We start from the raw sequence: 20,081 nt of genomic DNA on the forward strand, positions 1-20,081 counted from the left end.
TATTTATCAAGTTGTTTATTCTTGTTATTAAAACTTGGAGTCAAGTAATCCTGGTTATTCTGGAAAAAGCACCTTGTTGTGGGGATCATTTAATCATCCTTTTCGACAATCACCTCTCCATGAAGCACCTTTCTTCTCTGACGTAACATATGAAAGTAGAGTTGTGGAAACACTTAATGGAGAAAAGAGAACAAGAAGGTAAGCTTTTGCTGGAAATGTTTTATACTTGCAGCCTCTCAAACATGGTGATCTTTGAGAGCAAGCCCGTCATGCACCATGGCTACCGCCCTAATCCTTACAGGGCTCAGAATAAGGGTACAAATGGAGGCTCCTATACCATATGCCTAAATGTTTCAATGCCATAAACTGTCAGTTTTTTTAGTAAACTTAACTATGTTCTTAAATATCTCTTTATAATGACGTGGAAGGCCATGTTTGAATTGAGAACTCTATAACTCTGGATGGACCTAGAGACTGTCATACAGGGTGAAGTAATTCAGACAGAGAAAACAAATATCATGTATTAATGCATATATGTGCATCTAGAAAAATGCTACAGATGAACCTATTTGCAAAGTAGAAACTGAGACATAGACATAGAGAACAAACATATGAACACCCACGGGGTGGGGGGGGAGGTGCGTGTGGGATGAATCGGGAGACTGGGATTGACATGTATACCCTTCTATATATAAAATAGGTAATTAATGAGAACCAACTGTATAGCACAAGGAACTTTTCTCAATGCTGTGTGGTGACAAAGAAGGGATATATGCGTATGTATAGCTGATTCACCTTGCTGTACAGCAGAAATACAACATTGTAAAGCAGCTAAACTCTGATTAAGAAAAAAGATTTCTATAACTTTTAGGAATACTGTGCCAGAACAGTGCAGCACAAAACTATCTGGCCCCTTCTCTGTGTTCTAACAGCTGTCCTATGTCATGAGGGGTTTCAGGAACATCTGTGTGGATGTCCAACCCCACGCAACCCAGCTGCATCCATCCACCTCCCAAATAGCTTCCCCTTGTTGCAGGGACGTGCACACAGGTGACGCAGTTAACCCTCAGGAGAACAGATTGGGGAAGAGAGCAAGGCAGTCCCTGGATGCATGCCCAGTGCCATCTGGGTAGCAAATTCCATGGTTCCAGCTTTCTAGGATGTGATCTGAAGGAAAGGGGTCCTGTGTGGAAGAGTGATCAGTGTGGGCCTAGAGCAAAAACCCCTACTGGTTGGGCATAAGGGTGGTCTGTTACCTACAAACACACAAATGCACATGTATTAGATTAGTTAAACAAATGGTTGTCCACCCTGTTGAATTTGGAGAATTATTTTGAGTCAATTTGAACCAGTACTTTGAATTATAGGGTAAATGCTAGTGGATGAGCAAATTAACATCAGCTATAAATAATACAAATGTAAAAATATATCTGAAAATGATTAACAGAATAACCAAAATGAATGAATTTAATGACAAAACAAGCTCTGAATATTTTGCTCAGGGAACTATGTATAAGTACTCATAGAATTTAGCTCAAATGGAGCCAAAATGCATCAAAGATTTTACTTTTTATTTAAGTAGGTACTATCCACCTTCATAAATGTAACCATCATATTATATCTAACAGTCTAAATATATTCAGGCAATGTAGACTTAAAGCTAACTGACCAAGTTTTGCAAATACGTCTATAACATCCTTATTAGATCAGACTTGTTTTGAGTGCTAAGATAAACACTCAAAATATACTTTTATACTTGTAACTGGCAAAGCATTTAAAAGAGTCAGACATTACTTAGAGACTAAACAATAACATCAAAACTAATACTAATCATCAGGTGAAAAACATCCCCTACTGACTGACAGATCCTCCAGCAGGAGCGGGGTCTCAGGTAACTGACAGCCTGATAAACTGAGAAGCTGTTACTGGCAAAGGCCAGTCTTCACAGGACACCTGAAAATGCGCTCTTACAAGTTACTGGTTTCATGGTTTCAAACCATGATCTCTTGCACCCTGGGTTTTCACAGACATGCCTCAGTGACTGTGAAGAAAAAGGGAACTCAAGACCTGAACCTGTATCAGGGGACAAGTGTGGTCTTGCTCCAGGTGTGCTGCTATTCACTAGACGCTGGGAAAATCAGGGAAAGAAACAAGTATTGTAGGCTTAGCATCCCTGAGCCCCCCTGAACTCATTCTGGTGGAGAAAAAGAGGAGAGTCAGACTGAGAAGAGAGAAGATCAGGGAATAAAAACATATGACAAGTCTGTTCTCTATGTATGCATCTCTCTCTATTCCTGCCCCACAAATAGGTTCATTGGTACCACTGATTCTACATATATGCATTAATATACAATATTTGGTTTTCTTTCTGACTTAGTTTGCTCTGTATCACAAGCTCTAGGTTCTCCACATCACTACAAACGACCCAATTTTGTTCCTTTTTATGGCTGAGTAATATTCCATTGTATTTATGTAGCACATCTGCTTTATCCATTCAGTTGTCAGTGGACATCCAGGCTGCTTCCATGTCCTGGCTATTGTAAATAGTGCTGCAGTGAATGCTGGGGTCATGGGGGTCACAGGGGAGGAGGGAGAAGGGAGACAAATAGAGAGAGTAGCACTGACATATATACAACCACCATATGTAAATCAGATATCTAGCTGCTATACAGCACAGGGAGCTCAGCTTGGTGGTCTGTGATGACCTAAATGGATGGAATGGTTGGGGGCTGGGGGGGAATCTCCAGAAGAGGGGTTATAAATGTATTACTTCTGGCTGATTCACAATGTTATATGGCAGAAATGAACACCAACCTGTAAAAGAATTATAGTCCAAATAATTTTAAAAATTAATTTTAAAAATTAAACTAAAAATAAAAACACTATATGACCATCACATCAATTTTTACTTCAGAAAAACTTAAAAGTTGGAGGCCCCAAAGAAGTGGCCAAATTTTATGCTCATCCTCTCTAAATGAAATATTTCATACTGTGTCAATGCTGATTTTTTATTCCATAAATGTTTCTCATTTCTTTTTTCTCCTGCACTGACCTCAGAGTCTCTAATTTTATTGACAAGGGCAAACAACCGTCTTGCTGTATCTTCACATTTCCTGGTAGTGATTATCAAAATCTGACATAAAGATACACCACTCTGTATTTAAATGAAATGAATAGAGTCTCATCAATTCATTGCAACTATTCAAAGATGAGAAGAAATTAGTGAAAAGGCTGAGTTATTAGAAACACCTTAAGAAAGTAGCTTATTCATTATTTTCTAGTACATAGGGAAACACACATAAGACTAAAAAGCACCTTGGGACACTTTTTCTAAGTATGTGCTTAATGAATAAAAATGACCTCAGATTTCCTTGGATAAAATATTTCTGTTCAGATACATAATTCTAAATGCTTTCAAAGAGTTCACTGTAGGCTTATCTTTTCTTTAAAAACATAAATCATACTAAGCTTATTTTTAAATGATTTTGACAAGGCAGTCATTTGTGTGTTAATTTACTTACCTTTTTTCCTCAAAATTTGCCTTTCAATTATTTCAAATTATGCAACTGAACAGAGGTTTTGATGTATTTGTAAGACATGATTTCTCCCTTTTTAAAAAAATTTTATTTGAGTAAAGTTACTTTACAATATTGTGCTTGTTTCTACTGTAAAGCAAAGTGAATCAGCTCTATGTCCACATATATCCCCTCTTTTCTTGGATTTCCTTCCCCTTTAGGTCACCACAGAGCACAGTAGAGTTCCTTGTGCTGTATAGTAGATTCTGGTTAGCTATCTATTTCATATATCATAGAATATATATGTCAATCTTCTGACATCTTTCGAAGCACTTTCACAGCATATGCTACATCAGAGTGCTAACAGATACATACTTACATGGTATATATGAGGCCATGGTTATAAGAAGAAAATAATAGTAGTCAAAAGAGACATTGTATTTATTGGGAAGTCTTATGGAGAACATTCCTGTTTTCTTCACATATGGTAAGGCAGCGTATATTGTAAGAAGTTCACCAGCAACTCCAACAGGATATAAGATGATAAAAAAATTATATCTGGAGAAAGAATAATCTGAGAATTATTTACTGGGTTTTATAATTCTTTTGCTACTACTTTATTTAAGTTTAAAAATTCTCCTTCCTATATACTTATATTAACCTCACATACAAAGTTAATTTTTTCTACTTTAATCATTCGCTTAGTAATTTAATTATTGTCAGTTTTTTTCTTCTAGCAGTTCCCATTTTAAACAGCAAGATCTTAATAAAGTAAGAAGTCAACTTACTCTATAGGACTGAACTATAAATTTTAAAGTCAATGATTGATTTTTAAGTATGATAAATACTACAAGTATTTATTACAGTCTATTGTAAAGTAAATATAAGCACTGTAAAAGATTGTAAAAGTAACTGCTTGGACACCTGGAATCATACTGACTGATTTTTTTCCCCTGAAGTTAATCATTTGTTGATCCAATGCTATGTTTTTAAAAGGCCAGTTATGATTCTAATTTTAGATCTAAATTTTGAAACTGCCAAAATAGTTGTTTGGAGGCATTCGGAAAACACTTTGTGGTTATTAATTAAAAGAAACTCCTATTTTAGAAAACTGATAAAAACCATCTGAAGCATCATCAATAACTGCTAACCAATATGTTACAGTCTAAAATTGCTTTCATGATAAAACAAGGAAGATGGGTCACTTCCTGAATCTGCATATTAAAGGAATAGTTAGCTTGCTTAAAATGGAGCTGAGAAAGTTCTAGTCAAAATCCAAATCACAGTTTGTTCATTTGGATGGCAGGTCATCCTCTCACACACACTGGGCCTGCAAGTGCCTGGCATCACTTCCGCCTGCAGTTAGAGGTACCCTGCAAAGTCTCCACTGGTGGACCAACAGGACAGCCTCAAGCACCCCAGGTAATAACATTTCTCCATTTAAAAAAAAAAAATCAGTTTTTTCCAAGTCAGTTGCTCTATAATAGTTACCACAGAAGTTAAGGTCAAAATTTTGGTGGAAAAAGAAAGCAAGCAAATTGATCTGGATTTTAATTATTTTGTTGGAATTAAGACATATTTGTAAAGAGAAGTCAAATGTGTGAATACGGCAGGAGCTTAGAGACAACTTAAAAGTCGCCTTACTTCTATGTGCCAAGGATGTGTATGCAAAGACAAGAGATGACAGAGGAGGGCAGAATTATTTGCCAAAATAGATGAACTGGGAAAGAAAGAATGATTCTTCAACAGTCCCTGCATGCCCCCTCCTTGCCATGTGCATAGCGCCGTTCTCATCAGCCTTGTGTTGTTCTGTGTATATCACTTAAATCAATCTTGTCCCATCTCAATTTAAAAGCACATAACTGAACATTTTATATTCTTTTCTCAAGTAAGACATTCAAACTTAAGTATTTTTTTAACTTTATGTGGCTCTCAGATGACTTTTTTGGGTAGGACTGTTCTTTAATTGAAAAAAAAATCAGAATAAAGTATATTAAATTCATAAAAACTAATTATTTTCAATGAAATGGGAAGAAATTACATAATTTATTTGACTTTTTTTGCACTTTAAAAAGGTTGTATGTCACCAATTCTCTAAGTTCTGCAGCAGCATGAGAGATTTAACTAATATTCCAAAAAAGATATGATGCTTCCTTACAGATTCCCAATTGTCATCACAAACTTTTTTAAGGGAGTGCATTTTTGAAAATAAAAAGAAATCAGTATGAAAGCATAACAATAAACATTTATCTATTCAGTGAGCTTTTCTAGGAACACTTTTGACAGATAAATAGAATCAAATCATATCCAAATATCCAAATCATCATAGTAGGGCAATGCTTTATAAATAAGAAGCCATTTTTAAAGTGAAGTTTTATTTAAGAATGGCTTCAACATTCGAACATAAATATAAATGCTATTTTAGATTAGTTTAATGGGGTGGGCAAATACCTATAGGTGTTTGGGATCTGTATGAGTTTTTACATGAAACGTAATTATTCATGATTATGATGAACTGACATGATGTATTATGTTAAAATATGCATTTCAAAGTTGAAAGATTTTACAGGAACCTATTTACCATTAAGGCAACTGACAAAGGATTTCTGACAGCAAATTTAAACATGCAATGGTAGAATTTTGAACTTTTCCAGAAATTCAAGACATGCAAATGCATTCTAAAAGGCAGACAAAATATTAAAGATCATTACCTTCCACAAACAAATTTTATAAATATAGCAAATAAAAAGAGACTATATCTTGAATTAGTACTTTTAAAGGTGCTGGAGGGTCTGAAAGACTGGGGTCATGCAAAACAACACTGAGTCACATTCTGGGATTAGCATCCAGCCACATTCCAAACTGCTAATCTTGTGAAAGGCCCAATTGCTAGAGTGATTAAATTTTCTGGTACAGGAAAAATAAAACCAATCAAACGCTTATAAATGGTAGTGTAACCTTCAGCAGATAAAATGTTTAAGCTCAAATTATAATTTTAAAGCCTTATTTTATATACAAGGGCTTCCCTGGTAGCTCAGCTGGTAAAGAATCCACCTGAAATGTGGGAAACCCCAGTTCATTCCTGGGTTGGGAAGATCCCCTGGAGAAGGAAATGGTTACCCACTCCAGTATTCTGGCCTGGAGAATTCCATGGACTGTAGAGTCCATGGGGTCACAGAATCAGACATGACTGAGTGACTTTGATTTACTCACTCACTTTATATACAAAATGGTAAGCCACAAAAAAAGAGCTAGAGAACATAAAAAAGTTTGAAAGGATATATATTGATAGTATAATTAACAGCGATTATCTTTTATAAGGGGAATATAGACAATTTTAAGTTTTTATTCTTAAGAAAAAGTGTTAGGTTTTTAGTATATGGTAATCAAAAACAAGTCTAACACTAGATATGGATTACCTTTTTCTTAGCTATGTACTAATACCAGAGTTTGTTTAAAAAATAACAGAAATATGGATATAGCATTGTTTTGATATCACAAAGCAGTATTTAGAGTATCAGAAAACCAGAAGTAATCTAAATTCTGGCAATAGAGAACTGAGTCATTCATCCTATGGAATATGATGCAGCATTAAGAGACAGAGAGCAAGCTCTAAATGGACCTGTACCAATTTTAAAAAGAAAAACAAGAGCTCCAATATATAAACAAAAATCAAGTATCATGTCATTCATTTATTTTTCAAAAACTCACATCTGTGTGTTCCCATTGTTAATAAGAAAAAGTCTGGATGGTAAACTCCCAACTTTCTCCAGGGGGAGGGCAGGGCAGTCGGGTAGGAATACTAGCAGAACTTTCGATGTTTATTATATAGACTAAAAACTGTTTGTGTTTTTTATAATGAAAACATACTACTTTCGTAGCTAAATTTTAAAAATTTAAAGACTGAGGATACCATCAAACTCTTTTATCCTACCTATGTGGGATATCTATCCATCTATCTGTCTATTAAGGGCTTTCCTGGTGGCTCAGATGGTAAAGATGCTCTGCCTGCAATGCAGGAAACCCGGGTTTGATCCCTGGGTCAGGAAGATCCTCTGGAGAAGGGAATGCTTCCCATTCCAGTATTTTTGCCTGGAGAATTCCATGGACAGAGGAGCCTGGAGGGCTACAGTTCATGGGGTCACAACGAGTCAGACACAACTAAGCAACTAACACACTTCATCTATCTATTAATATCTATTATTATCTATCTATCTACCTACCTACTGGGTTGGCCAAAAACCCAAACGAATTTGTTGGCCAATCCAGTACATAGCCATATATGGGACAGACATCTCTTACCCTAACAGCTTCCCTACATTTCTCCCTACCCAGTGTTTCTCACACCTATTAGTCATTTTATTTTTTTCTCTTGCATCAGAAGAGAATAGAGATTTTGTTGTCCTCACACCTGGGTATGTTATTATTATCACTGTTATTTCTGATTATAAGTATGAAGAGAATGAAATGAACAAATCTATGCTGATTTGTGATTTGTTCTCCAAAGAGCAGTCTTGTTTTTGTAATAACTTTGTAAAATATCAGCTGCTCAAGAATGCAAACTTTAAAAAGGACAGAATATCTTTTACTTTAAAAACTGTTGCTTTGGGAGAACTATATTTAGAACCTTTGAAATATAAATGTTGTCCTCCTTCCAAATAATACAATTCCAAATAAGGATGATGTTTAAAAACCGTCTCTGCTATTTAATATACACACAAAGCTGACATTGTATATACAAAATACTAAAAATGTGGAGATGACATAGGTTGAATATTAAGTTAATGACTGATTGATGTAAGGATCACTTTTAGCAATTACAAGAACATTATGTATTTAATTCAGTGAAAGTCTGTCATGTTAAAAAAATTTCTAGGCGCTGAAAGTTTCCAAAAATTTCTTTAATATCCATTTTGTTTCTAAAGCTTGCCTGTTTTATAGTTTATTTTTAGTGTTTTAGTTTATTTTCCTAACTTTGTTTTGTAGAATAAAGAGTTTCTGAGCTGTCAAAAAGAAAATTTTAGTCAATCAGACAAAATGCCATATTTTGGGTCAAGAGTTGATTTAATATAATTCCACAGATGTATATCTTGTTTTCAAGGAAAAATGAATGACCAATTTGGAATTTATTTAAGGACTAACATAATTTGTCTGGCACTGCTTTCACTCAAGATATATGTTAATATGACTGTTCCCTGGTCATTAAATTAAGCCTTTAGAATGCAAGTTATAAACTGCTAATATCCAAAACGACAGCCTCCTAGCAACACACAGCTAAGACATACATTTTAATTTTCTGTGTTAGCTCAGCACACAAAACACGCATGCGCAGCACCATGAGCAACTAAACTACAAGACATCATCGCCACCTGGCCCATTTAATGAAGTATGGCAAGTGGTCGAGAAGACTGAATGTGTAGAAGGAGTAGCGAGTGATCTCTGTCACCGTCCATGCGACCAGAAAAAGCACCACACTCTCCTCATTCTGGATCTGTGGAATTACAAAGAAAGTCACAGGTTCGTTGAACTTCTTTCTCCATGAAGACTTTTTTTTTTTCATTATTTACTACGTGCCTTTTGTTATAACGGAGAGTTAGGGTTAGAAAGATGCAATACAGACAATTCAATGCAGTCACCACTACCTAGGTCTTTACCAACATCAGATTTAAATATGCCGTTAACAGAGGAATGGATGAATTTCTACTGGGTCCTCTCTGTCCCCTTTTGCTCCAGCCAATAACTCAGCCATCCCAGGACAATATCAGCCTCTCAGAACCAGTATGCACTGTCCAGAATAGCATCTCTTTTTATTTGATTGATCTCTTTTATTTATCTGTTGGACTCCTGCTCTTAAATGACAAGGCAGTCTGAATGAGGGCCTGATTTTATACGTGTACATGTGTGTCCAGGGCCATCTGTACGGCAGGCATTGGTTAGGGACCTGGTGGACTGAGTCAGCTGAGTGAAAGATTCTAGTCGAGAGGGTTGAAGTGTAGAGCAGTAAAAGGCAGGTCAGCCATCTGTCCCCATACAGACTGGAGGCCATGAGCCCAGCAGGCCATGGAAGGGAGGTTATGTGTCACCACAAGCAGACAGGATAAGTCAGGCATCTGAGGGAAAGGAGAGGAGGCCAGAGAGCAGTTCCCAAGTAGACAGGAGGCTCCAGAGGCTGTCAAGAAGGTCAGGAGGGCCCATGTAGGAAATGTTTCTGTCATGGGTTTAAGAGACCCAATGGCTTGAAATGCTAAACATGGTGTTTGTCTAAAAGGCTTTAAGCCATTAATTAGACTCGAGTCTCTCTCCTGTCATGCTTCAATAAGTAGCAAGCTTATTTTTCTCTAAGTTCCTTAACTCTTCTAACTTTTAATTGAGTCTTTTCCAAGTATTCAGAGCTACAGAGCTAGATTAACTTTGTGTGTCTCTAGCTACAATGCTTGAGGCTAAATGAGGAAAAAGGAACTGTTTATATTGACAACTTCAATTACATAATCAAACACAATACACGCAACTTCAACAGAAAAGAAAATTCTCATTTCACTATGTGACAGAATAGGAACATTTTACTTTATTTTATTTTACTTATTTAAAAAATTTTTATTTTATACTGGAGTATAGCCAATTAACAGCGCTGTGTTTGTTTCTGGTGCACAGTAGAGCAGCCATACATGCAAACGTATCCATTCTCTCCCAAGCTCCCCTCCCCCTCCAGGCTGCCACATAACATTGAGCAGAGGAACACTGATTTTAAAAACCACAAAACTCCAGAGGAGAGTATATTATAGCTATAAAAATGCCAGTTTGGGGGTTTGCTGGTGTTTCAAAGCCATTCTATGAATGCGCTAAGTCAATGTACAATCCCACTTACATCCAAACTCAACCCTTCTTTGGCCAAGGGTTCTGCTTCCTGAAATATAGTCAGGTTAATATTTTGGGTTCCTGTTAATAAGAAAGCTTTCCTGCTGACTCAAGTAGACAGAGTGTCATGTCACTTACTGGTTTTATACTGTGAGTAACGAGCCACACCATGAAGATTCTTGAACTCACTTGGACCCCAGCCACAAGCACAGAAGTAGGTACAATTCCTTAAAAAGAAAAACACGTCAACCACTGCCCCAAATGCAATCTCTGCCAAACATAAAAATCAATTAAAAAAAAAAAACTCACCAATTAAACAGTGGACTATCTGTAAGCAAACAAATAAACAAAAAAATCACATGTCAATAGCATAAAATAAATCCCTGTCACCACTGGTTTTAAGTGAATCTATGGGGAGTAAGTAATAAGCAAAATAAGACTGATTCTGCTCCAACAGACATATTTTCAAATAAATATGATATAAAAACAAGCATCGTTGAAAACTTACCTCAAGCAAGGCAAATGTCTGGAAAAATTTAAGTGTCTTCTGAATACTTTTATATAAACCTTTGTGTGTTCCTTTTTCCATGTAAAAACGTACCATGGCAATAGCTAGTACCAACCACCTACAGAAAAGAAAAGCATTTTATGAAGCTCTGTCAGAATGAAGTCTCCTGAATCCTGAAAAGATACGTCATAACTTATACAGTACTAGCATGTATGTGTTAATATGCTCAGTTCATTATTTTATTTTCAAAAACCCACAGGAAGAAATGACAAACATCATTTTTACATTGACTCCTCAAGGAAATAAACAGGAGTGGGTAGCCCTTTCCATCTCCAGGGGATCTTCCCAACCAAGGCATCAAACCTAGGTCTCCCACATTGCAGGCAGATTCTTTTACCAACTTAGCCACAAGGGAAGCCCAAGAATACTGCAGTGGGTAGGCTATGCTCCAAACCAAGGATCAAACCTAGGCCTCCTGCATTGTAGGCAGATTCTTCACCAGCTAAGCCATAAGGGAAGCCCAAGAATACTGCAGTGGGTAGGCTATCCCTTCTCCAGTGGATCTTCCTGAGTCGAACTGGGGTCTCCTGCATTGCAGGCGGATTCTTTACCAACTGAGCTATCAGGGAAGCCCATATTTAATATCAGCTACATACAAATGTCAAACTGTGCACTGTATTTTTGGTTTCAGCAGATAAACTGACAGACTTAAGAAGTAGGTTTCTCTACCAAAAATGAAGTTATTATAAAGTATTTCATAATTATATAAAGATTTGATGTAAAGAGCTCTATGTGTATAAATATGTATTTTATACAAATATATAGCTATAAGTAAAAGTCATTAATAAGAACCATTAATGTTTTTTATAATTTCCATTAAATAAAAACAATTGTGGTGCTGCAGAAGGAACACATATAGAAGGTCAGATGTAAACCTGCTTTTATAACCTTTATAAAAATGTTTTTTTATTCATTTATTTCTTTTTGGCTGTGCTGGGTCTTTATTGTTGAATGCAGGTTTTCTCTGGTTGAGATCAGGGGCTACTCTTTAGTGCACAGGCTTCTCATTGCACTGGCTTCTCTTGTTGTGGCGCATGGGCTCCAGAGCACAGGTTCAATAGCTGTGGTGCACAAACTTAGTTGTTCCACGGCATGTGGGAGCTTCCCAGATCAGAGATTAAACCCATGTCTCCTGCATTGGCAGGCAGACTCTACCACTGAGCCACCAGGGGAAGACCCAAGCCTGATTCTAAAACTAGTGGTTACCAAGTGGCAAAGGGAAGGGGAGAGGGATTAAGACAATAGGGGGTTAAAAGACACAAACTACTATGTATAAAATAAATAAGGAACAAGGATATATCATATGGCACAGGGAAATACAGCCATTGTTTTATAATAACTTCAAATGGAGTATATTCTATAAAAATATTGACTCACTATGCTGCACACCTGAAACTAATAATGTAAATCAACTATACTTTTTTTAAAAAGGGTTCATTTTCAAAAAAGAAAAAATGCACATCCCCACCCCTTTCAACTTGGTGGTAGTTTAGCCACTAAATTGGGTCCGGCTCTTGTGACCCCGTGGACTGTAGCCCACTCAGCTCCTTTGTCCACTTATACATTAAATGTAGTTGTGGTGAATTAATGGTACTTACAAACACAAATCAAACTTGTGGACACCAGCTTTCTCACCAGTTAGATACTTAATCTCCAAGAGTCCCTGATAAGAGGTCATTTTTCCCATTGCAATTACAAAAGCGCTTTGAAGTTTTAAAAAGTTGCATCACCTGTAACTTTTAAACATCTTTAATAACACACTCATGGAAATGAATAGCTGCCCCAGACTTTTAGAAACAGTGGTCTCCAAAGTGACTAGTTAAATGGATTTATGAATTAAAAAATTATTACACAGTTTTAACTTTTTAATTAAAAAGCACTCATAAAATAGACAAATGGCTTAAAGTTGCCTGTGAAGAAATGACTGATTGAGTGGGATGAAAAGCAGATTCAATAGAACAGTGAGAAAATAGTAGAACAGCACTTCAACCCTGGGAATGCTCCCTCCTCAGCACAGAATGCATAAAGAACAATCACTTTCTAGTGAGAATGACATGAAATCAGGCAAATGTCTGAAACTATCACAAAGACCTTTGAAATGCAGAAGTATTAAAGTAATAGCAAGTACACTTGTAGAGTGCTTTCAATTTTCTAGACACTGTCCTATACATACATATATATATTTATATAGTTAACATATTAATGTTTCATCCTCACAATAACCCTATGAGGTAGCACCTACTATTATCCTATTTCACTGCTGTGGAAATAGGAGAAAGGGCCATAGAGCCAGTCAGCTGGGACTTAAACCCACCACTCATCTCACAGTCTATGCTCGTCAACTACTCCGCTGTACTGGTCGGGCCCTAAGTCTACACTGTACCTGGTGTGTGTGCTTAGTCACTCAGTCGTGTCCAACTCTTTGCAACCCCATGGACTGTAGCCCACCAGGCTCCTCTGTCCATGGGATTCTCCAGGCAAGAATACTGGAGTGGGTTGCCATGCCCTCCTCCAGGGGATCTTCCCAACCCAGGGATCAAACCCAGGTCTCCTGCATTGCAGGTGGATTCTTTACCATCTGAGCCACCAGGAAAGCCCAAGAAGACTGGAGTGGGTAGCCTATCCTTTCTCCAGGGGATCTTCCCAACCCAGGGGATCTTCCCGACCCAGGGATCAAGTGGGGGTCTCCTATACTGCAGGGAGATTCTTTACCAGTTAAGCTACCAGCCTGGGGAATTAGCTAATCATAAAAATACGTGTATTTAAATTGTAGTAATTTTAAAAGTTATACAGAGTGTTATACTCAGATACTTCAGCTGATAGTAGTATGCTATTAGGAAAGTTTGAAGGCCATTGTTCAATACAAGATAATCACCATGCAGAGACATCTAAGGACTTATCCTAAGGCTTAGATTAAGTTCATGGTGGAGGTCTCTTAAAGCCCATTGCTGTTCTCTTTTTATTGCACCATGGCTTCCTGGATTCAGCTCATGGTTTCACCCCACACTGGACCCAACACTTAATCCTGTGCTGGGTTCATCTGAGTTTGCTCATCTGAAGGATGTTTTAGGTACCTTCCAGTTGTAAAATGTTATGATTTTCAATATCCTCAATTCCAAGGCCTTATATGACTTCCAGTAAGAAAACAAGCTTCATAAGTTGTTTTAATTTGGAGCTTCCTTTGTGGCTCAGCATAAATAACCTGCCTGCCAATGTAGGAGACACGGGTTTGATCGCTGGACCAGGAAGATACCACATGCGCAAAACAAAAATTATTACCCTACCAAAGAATTCATCAGAAGATTCATCGTGATGATAAGTTTTGTATATTTTTAAAAGCATGATATAAAACTCCAAGCATCCTTAACAATAACACATTTTACTGTTGTCCCATAGGTGGCAGTATTGTACCAACTATTAATAGTACAGTAGTAGGGGAATACCACCACTAACTAACCTGTTGGAAATAAAAGAAATGAACACTCTAGGGTTATAAAGGACCATGGAACCATCTATGCTAACCTCTCGCCTGTTTTTCAATAAATACAGCCAGAAGCTCATCTGAAATAATCCATTCTCACCTCCTAAGCCCTCCATCACAAAGAGTGAGGATCAAAATTTCTCTTACGGGTCCTACATTTAAGTAACCCTGGACTGTTACATCCATCAGTTAAGTCATTATAATTTTAAAGATTTCCAGAAGCAACTAGAGCTTCTACAATTGGGAATTCTTTTCTGGAAAGTTTTCTTAAAAAATATTTCAGAGCTATCAATTACACAAATATGAACCTAGACATTTTCAGTCCTTAACAAAACACTCTCTTTGGAAAATATAAACATGTGTTCCACATGTAGAAGGTTTCTTACTTGCTTGATTCATTTATTTATTCATTCAGCTTCAGTATCAACATTTATTGCTACGCCAGGTACTGTGCTAGGTCCTGGGGAATTAGAGATAAGACAGTTCTAGTAAGTGGAGACGACACAACAGTGCAGCAAGGAGAGAGATGTATCATTTCCTAAACACCTAAGGCACTCACTAAACTCCTTCTTCTTACGCGCTATGGCTGTGATGACCCTAAAAATTCTTATTGAAGGTGGAGCTCTCTTCCAGATGTCTTCTGGTGCCTCTTTTTCTCCTAATATCTCTTGGAGACCACCTGCTTTTTTAAGAACGTGGTTATCTACACCTATATCTCCTATTTTTTAAAATTTCAACACTACTTAAAAAAAAAGTTATGAACAACTTCAAACATATACAAAGGTGTAGAGCATGAATGAAAGGTGTAGAGCTGAAACTCCAATACTTCAGCCACCTGATGCTAAGAACTGACTCAATGGAAAAGACCCTGATGCTGGGAAAGACTGAAGACAGGAGGAGAAGGGGACAGAGGATGAGATGGTTGGATAGCATCACTGACTCGATGGACATGAGTTTGAGCAAGCTCCAGGAGTTGGTGATGGACAGGGAAGACTGGTGTACTGCAGTCGATGGGGTCACCAAGAGCTGGACACATCTGAGCAACTGAACTGAACTGAGAGCATGAATGGTACTATGAACCCTGTTTGCCACTGCCCTGCTTCAACCAGTACCATCTTTTAAATTTTTTTAAATTCATTTTATTTTTTGACCACAAGGTATGTGGGATCTTAGTTCCTTAATCAGGGATTGAACCTGTGCCCCCTGCAGTGGAAGCACAGAGTAACCACTGGACCACAGGAAGACCCAACCAATATCATCTTACAAATAATTTTGTTTCATCCAAACTTCTATTCACTTCTCTCCCCACAAGCCTTCCTCTCTGATTATTCTGAATTAAATCTCATACATTCTATGATTGATAAATGCTTATTGATGTATTTCTCAAAGGTTTATTGTCCATAAATGGAACCAAAACACCACTATCCCATGTGAAAAATTGAATGAGAACTTCTTCAATCACAAAACTTGGAGTTAAGATACAACTGTCTCAGAATTTTTTAAAATCGTAATTGGGGGAATTCTCTGGTCGTCCAGTGGTTAGGACTCAGTGCTGCCAATGCAGGGGGCATGGGAGTGACCTGGATTGGTGAACCAAGATCTCGTACACAATACAGCCAAAAAAAAAAAAAAAAATGAAGAAATCATGACTGAAATAAGATTCATTCACTGTAATTAGTTGCTATGTCTTTTATGACTATGTCAATCTATACATTTTGCCTCCTTCCATCCATCCACTCATCTCTCCTCCTTTCTCTTTCTCAAAAACTTTATCTGTTGAAGACATTGAGTGGTTTGAATGGATAAAATGCACTATTTACAATAGCCAGGACATGGAGCAATCTAAATGTTCTTTGGGGAGGGAGGCGGGAGCGGGGGTTCAGGATGGGGAACACATGTACACCTGTGGCGGATTCATGTCAATGTACGGCAAAACCACCACAATATTGTAAAGTAATTAGCCTCCAATTAAAATAAATACATTTATATTAATAAATAAATAAACAAATGTTCTTTGACAGATGGATGGATAAACAAAATGTGGAACATATATACAATGGAATATTACTCAGCCATAATGAAGGAATAAAATCGGGTCATTTGTAGCAATGTGGATGGACCTAGAGTCTGTCATTCAGAGTGAAGTCAGTCAGAAAGAGAAAAACAAACATTATATATCAATGCATATATGTGGAATCTAGAAAAATGGTACAGATGAACCTATCTTCAGGGCAGGAACAGAGACACAGACATGAGTGCAGATGTGTGGGCACAGAGGGTGGGGGATGAACTGGGAGAGTAGGATTGACATATATATGTTACATTGTATAAAATAGCTAGCTAGTGGGAAGCTGCAGTATAACACAGGGAGCACCGGCTCTGTGCTCTGTGATTACCTAGAGGGATGGTAGGCAGGGGGGTGGGGTGGTGGGGGGTGAGAGGGAGATTCAAAAGGGAGGGGATATATATACACATATAGCTGATTTATTTTGTTGTACAACACTGTAAAGCAACTATACTCCAATTTAAAAAAAAACAAAAGCTGTCACAGATCCACACATGGATTCATCCTCCCCAGGAATAAAATATATGTCTATTACTTACCAAGTTGAGAAATGTACATGCCTGAATCTTGGGTCTGGTGCTCTGCTAACATACACCATGTACACAGTGAGAATATATCAGTTTCTGCACAAAGTGCACTTTTCAATTCACCACTAGCAATAGGAATTATCATTTCTAAACACCCACTATGTGTCAGGCATCTCCGTCAACCACTTCATATCCACTTAATTCCTTGTAATAATCTAGCAAAGTAGTTGTGTTGTTCCTTTGACAGATGAGAAAACCCAGGGTCAGAGAGGTTATGGAACTTATCTGAGGTTACCCGGCTAAAAAGGGGTGAAAACATAACCTTCAATTATCACCTTCCCATACTGCTTACAGGTTAGAATCCAAACATGTTAGGGAAGCATGTCAGGCCTGCGCAAAGGGGCAGGTTACCAGTACATCTTTCTGTCCCAGCCTATGCTTCAGACCCACTTGTTTTCACCCCAACAGCATGTCAAGTGGTGTCACATCTCTGTACCCTAACTCCTGTTGCTTCCTCAACCCTGCCAAGTAAATCCTGCTCATCCTTCAAAGCTCAGTTAGAATGCAATGGTTACATACACACACACACACACATACACACATACCTTTCTCTGATTCTCCCTACCTACAGACATGACACCTCTGCAGAACACTTACTTCATCCCATCTTTTACTGCAATCTATAAATGTCCCTGGTAACACTTCTCCAAGCACAGGGCCTAAAATATTTAGCTTTTGCCTCTCACTTGACCTAAGACAATGCACAAATACATGCAGGCTTCAAAAGTGTTTGTGGCAAAAAAGAAGAGCGAGAAAATGCTCCTAGCCAAGCATCTATTGTGAACAAGTACCATAAAAATCCTCACATCCTTTAAATTACATTATTACTTAACTAAATCAATTACATCCTGTAGTTCTACTCTGGGAATTGATCCTAAACAAGTAATTCAAGAGAAACAAATTAAAGGATAATATGATTAGAGGCATGATTTGGACTTTCACTGTAACTTAACTCTATTCACTTTTATATAACCATGAAAAAGTGTAATTTTGAAAACTACATGGAAATATTTGGTGAAATAGTGCATGAAAACTGAATATCCAACAGAGTAGATATTGTAACTACAATACTCTATAATATCAGTACATTCATTTACTCAACAATTACTGGGTTGGCCAAAAGGTTCCTTTGGGTTTTTCTGTAAGATGTTATGGAGAAACTCAAATGAACTTTTTGGCCAACCCAATATTTCTTGAGAGTTTCATGGAACTAACACTGTATAGGGTCTGAGAAGCAGACCAATAAGCAACAAGATGATTTAGTAAAGTTCATCATACAGTTATATGGTAACAAGCATGATGGAGAAAAACAAAGCAGGCAAAGGGGATAAGGAGTGATTTGTAAGCAGCTTCTACTTAAATGAAGACAGCCAGGGAAGGCCTCCCTGAGTACGGTAATTTGAGTAAAAATCTGAACAGTTACTCTCATGAGACATTACAAGGAAAAATGAAGAGTCATGCTGAGCTTATAGAATTAGGCAATTTCTTTTTTACACTTATGTAAAAATTTCATTTCTCAGATATTGTTTGATTTCAAAACTATTACCAAAAATATCAATAAACCTTCCAAAGTTCTGCTAAAAGCCAAAAAACCAAGCAAATAAACAAAAAGAACCTCTGCATTAGCAGATGTAAGCTATTACATATAGACTAAATACACAAGGTCCTACTGTATAGCACAGAGAACTATATTCAATATCCTATGATAAATCATAATAAAAAAGAATATATAAAAACAGAATGTCTATATGTGTATAACTAAGTCACTATGCTGCTGCTAAGTCGCTTCAGTCGTATCCGACTCTGTGCGACCCCATAGACGGCAGACCACCAGGCTCCTCCGTCCCTGGGATTCTCCAGGCAAGAACACTGGAGTGGGTAGCCATGTCCTTCTCCGATGCATGAAAGTGAAAAGTGAAAGTGAAGTCGCTCAGTCGTGTCTGACTCTTAGCGACCTCATGGACTGCAGCCCACCAGGCTCCTCTGTCCATGGGATTTTCCAGGCAAGAGTACTGGAGTGGGGTGCCATTGCCTTCTCCAGTCACTATGCTACAGAGCATATATACAGCAGAGATTGGTACAACACTGTAAATCAACTAAACTTCAATTTAAAAAAAAATCAGTTGCTAGGATCCTAAATCTTAAATGTTCTCCATCCCAAAATAAACATGGCAACTATGTAAGGTGACAGATGTGCTAACTAATCTTATGATGAAAATCATTTTGTAATATATACATATACCAAGTAATACATCAAGCAATCGTATTGTACACCTTAAACTCCCAGTGTTAGGTTGTCAGTTACAACTCAAAAAAGCTGGGGGGAAAAAAGCAGGCAAAAAAAAAAAAAAAAGAACCTCCAAACCACTCAATGTACACGTGTGTGTCCCACTTTGCATACCACAGCTTTGCCAACCTCATCTGCACAACGTCTGCACTATGTCCCTTCAATTAAATCAGTAAGTTTCATTGCATCTCATGCCTATTTTCAGAACTCATCTCACTTGAAACATCCACCCTCTACATATGCAAATCCTATTCTTTCTTCAAATCTCAACGCCTCTAGAAAGCTTCCAAAGAGTTAGTTACATGGATTATTCTATTTCTGCTCCCCTTGCCTTTGAACAACTGGGAGACAGACAAGTTTCCACAGAAGCAGTGATTTTGCCGAGCCAGGCAGGAAAGTCAGGAATGAAGTTTGAGAACACAACAGAGAGAACATTTAATTCTGCTCCAGGTGGGGTAAGACACCCAGAAAACGTCAAAGAGGTGACTTGGTTAAAAGTCATAGCAGGAACACAGGGAATATTATCCACAGGATGAACAGCCTGAGCAAAGATGGAGAGAGCTGTGAAAATAAAACTGCACGGTGCTTTGAGGGCATAGTTGACTGAGAGGAGATACCAAAAGCAATAAAACTGGGAAGAGTAATCAGGCAGATATTGCCTTGAATGACAGCCTAAATCCCTTCCATTACCAGTGGAGGTAATGCAGAGTCACTGAAGGCTTT

General features: G+C 37.6%; 1 protein-coding gene across 2 annotated transcripts in view; it reads right to left on the reverse strand.

The window, feature by feature from the left end:
- The window catches only part of HACD1 (3-hydroxyacyl-CoA dehydratase 1), a 22,863-nt gene continuing 2,782 nt past the window's right edge, over positions 1–20,081 (reverse strand). For both annotated transcript variants that reach the window (XM_055543935.1, XM_055543934.1), the window contains exons 2-7: positions 10,879–10,996; positions 10,680–10,698; positions 10,509–10,597; positions 8,885–9,006; positions 3,895–4,073; positions 1–172 (exon numbers count right to left, since the gene is read on the reverse strand). In XM_055543935.1, coding sequence (XP_055399910.1) covers positions 90–172; positions 3,895–4,073; positions 8,885–9,006; positions 10,509–10,597; positions 10,680–10,698; positions 10,879–10,974 — 588 coding nt within the window. In that variant the 5' untranslated portion in view covers positions 10,975–10,996 and the 3' untranslated portion in view covers positions 1–89. The remainder of the gene's footprint in view (positions 173–3,894; positions 4,074–8,884; positions 9,007–10,508; positions 10,598–10,679; positions 10,699–10,878; positions 10,997–20,081) is intronic.

Source organism: Bubalus kerabau, chromosome 13 (assembly GCF_029407905.1).
Source record: "Bubalus kerabau isolate K-KA32 ecotype Philippines breed swamp buffalo chromosome 13, PCC_UOA_SB_1v2, whole genome shotgun sequence".
Classification (NCBI taxonomy): domain Eukaryota; kingdom Metazoa; phylum Chordata; class Mammalia; order Artiodactyla; family Bovidae; genus Bubalus; species Bubalus kerabau.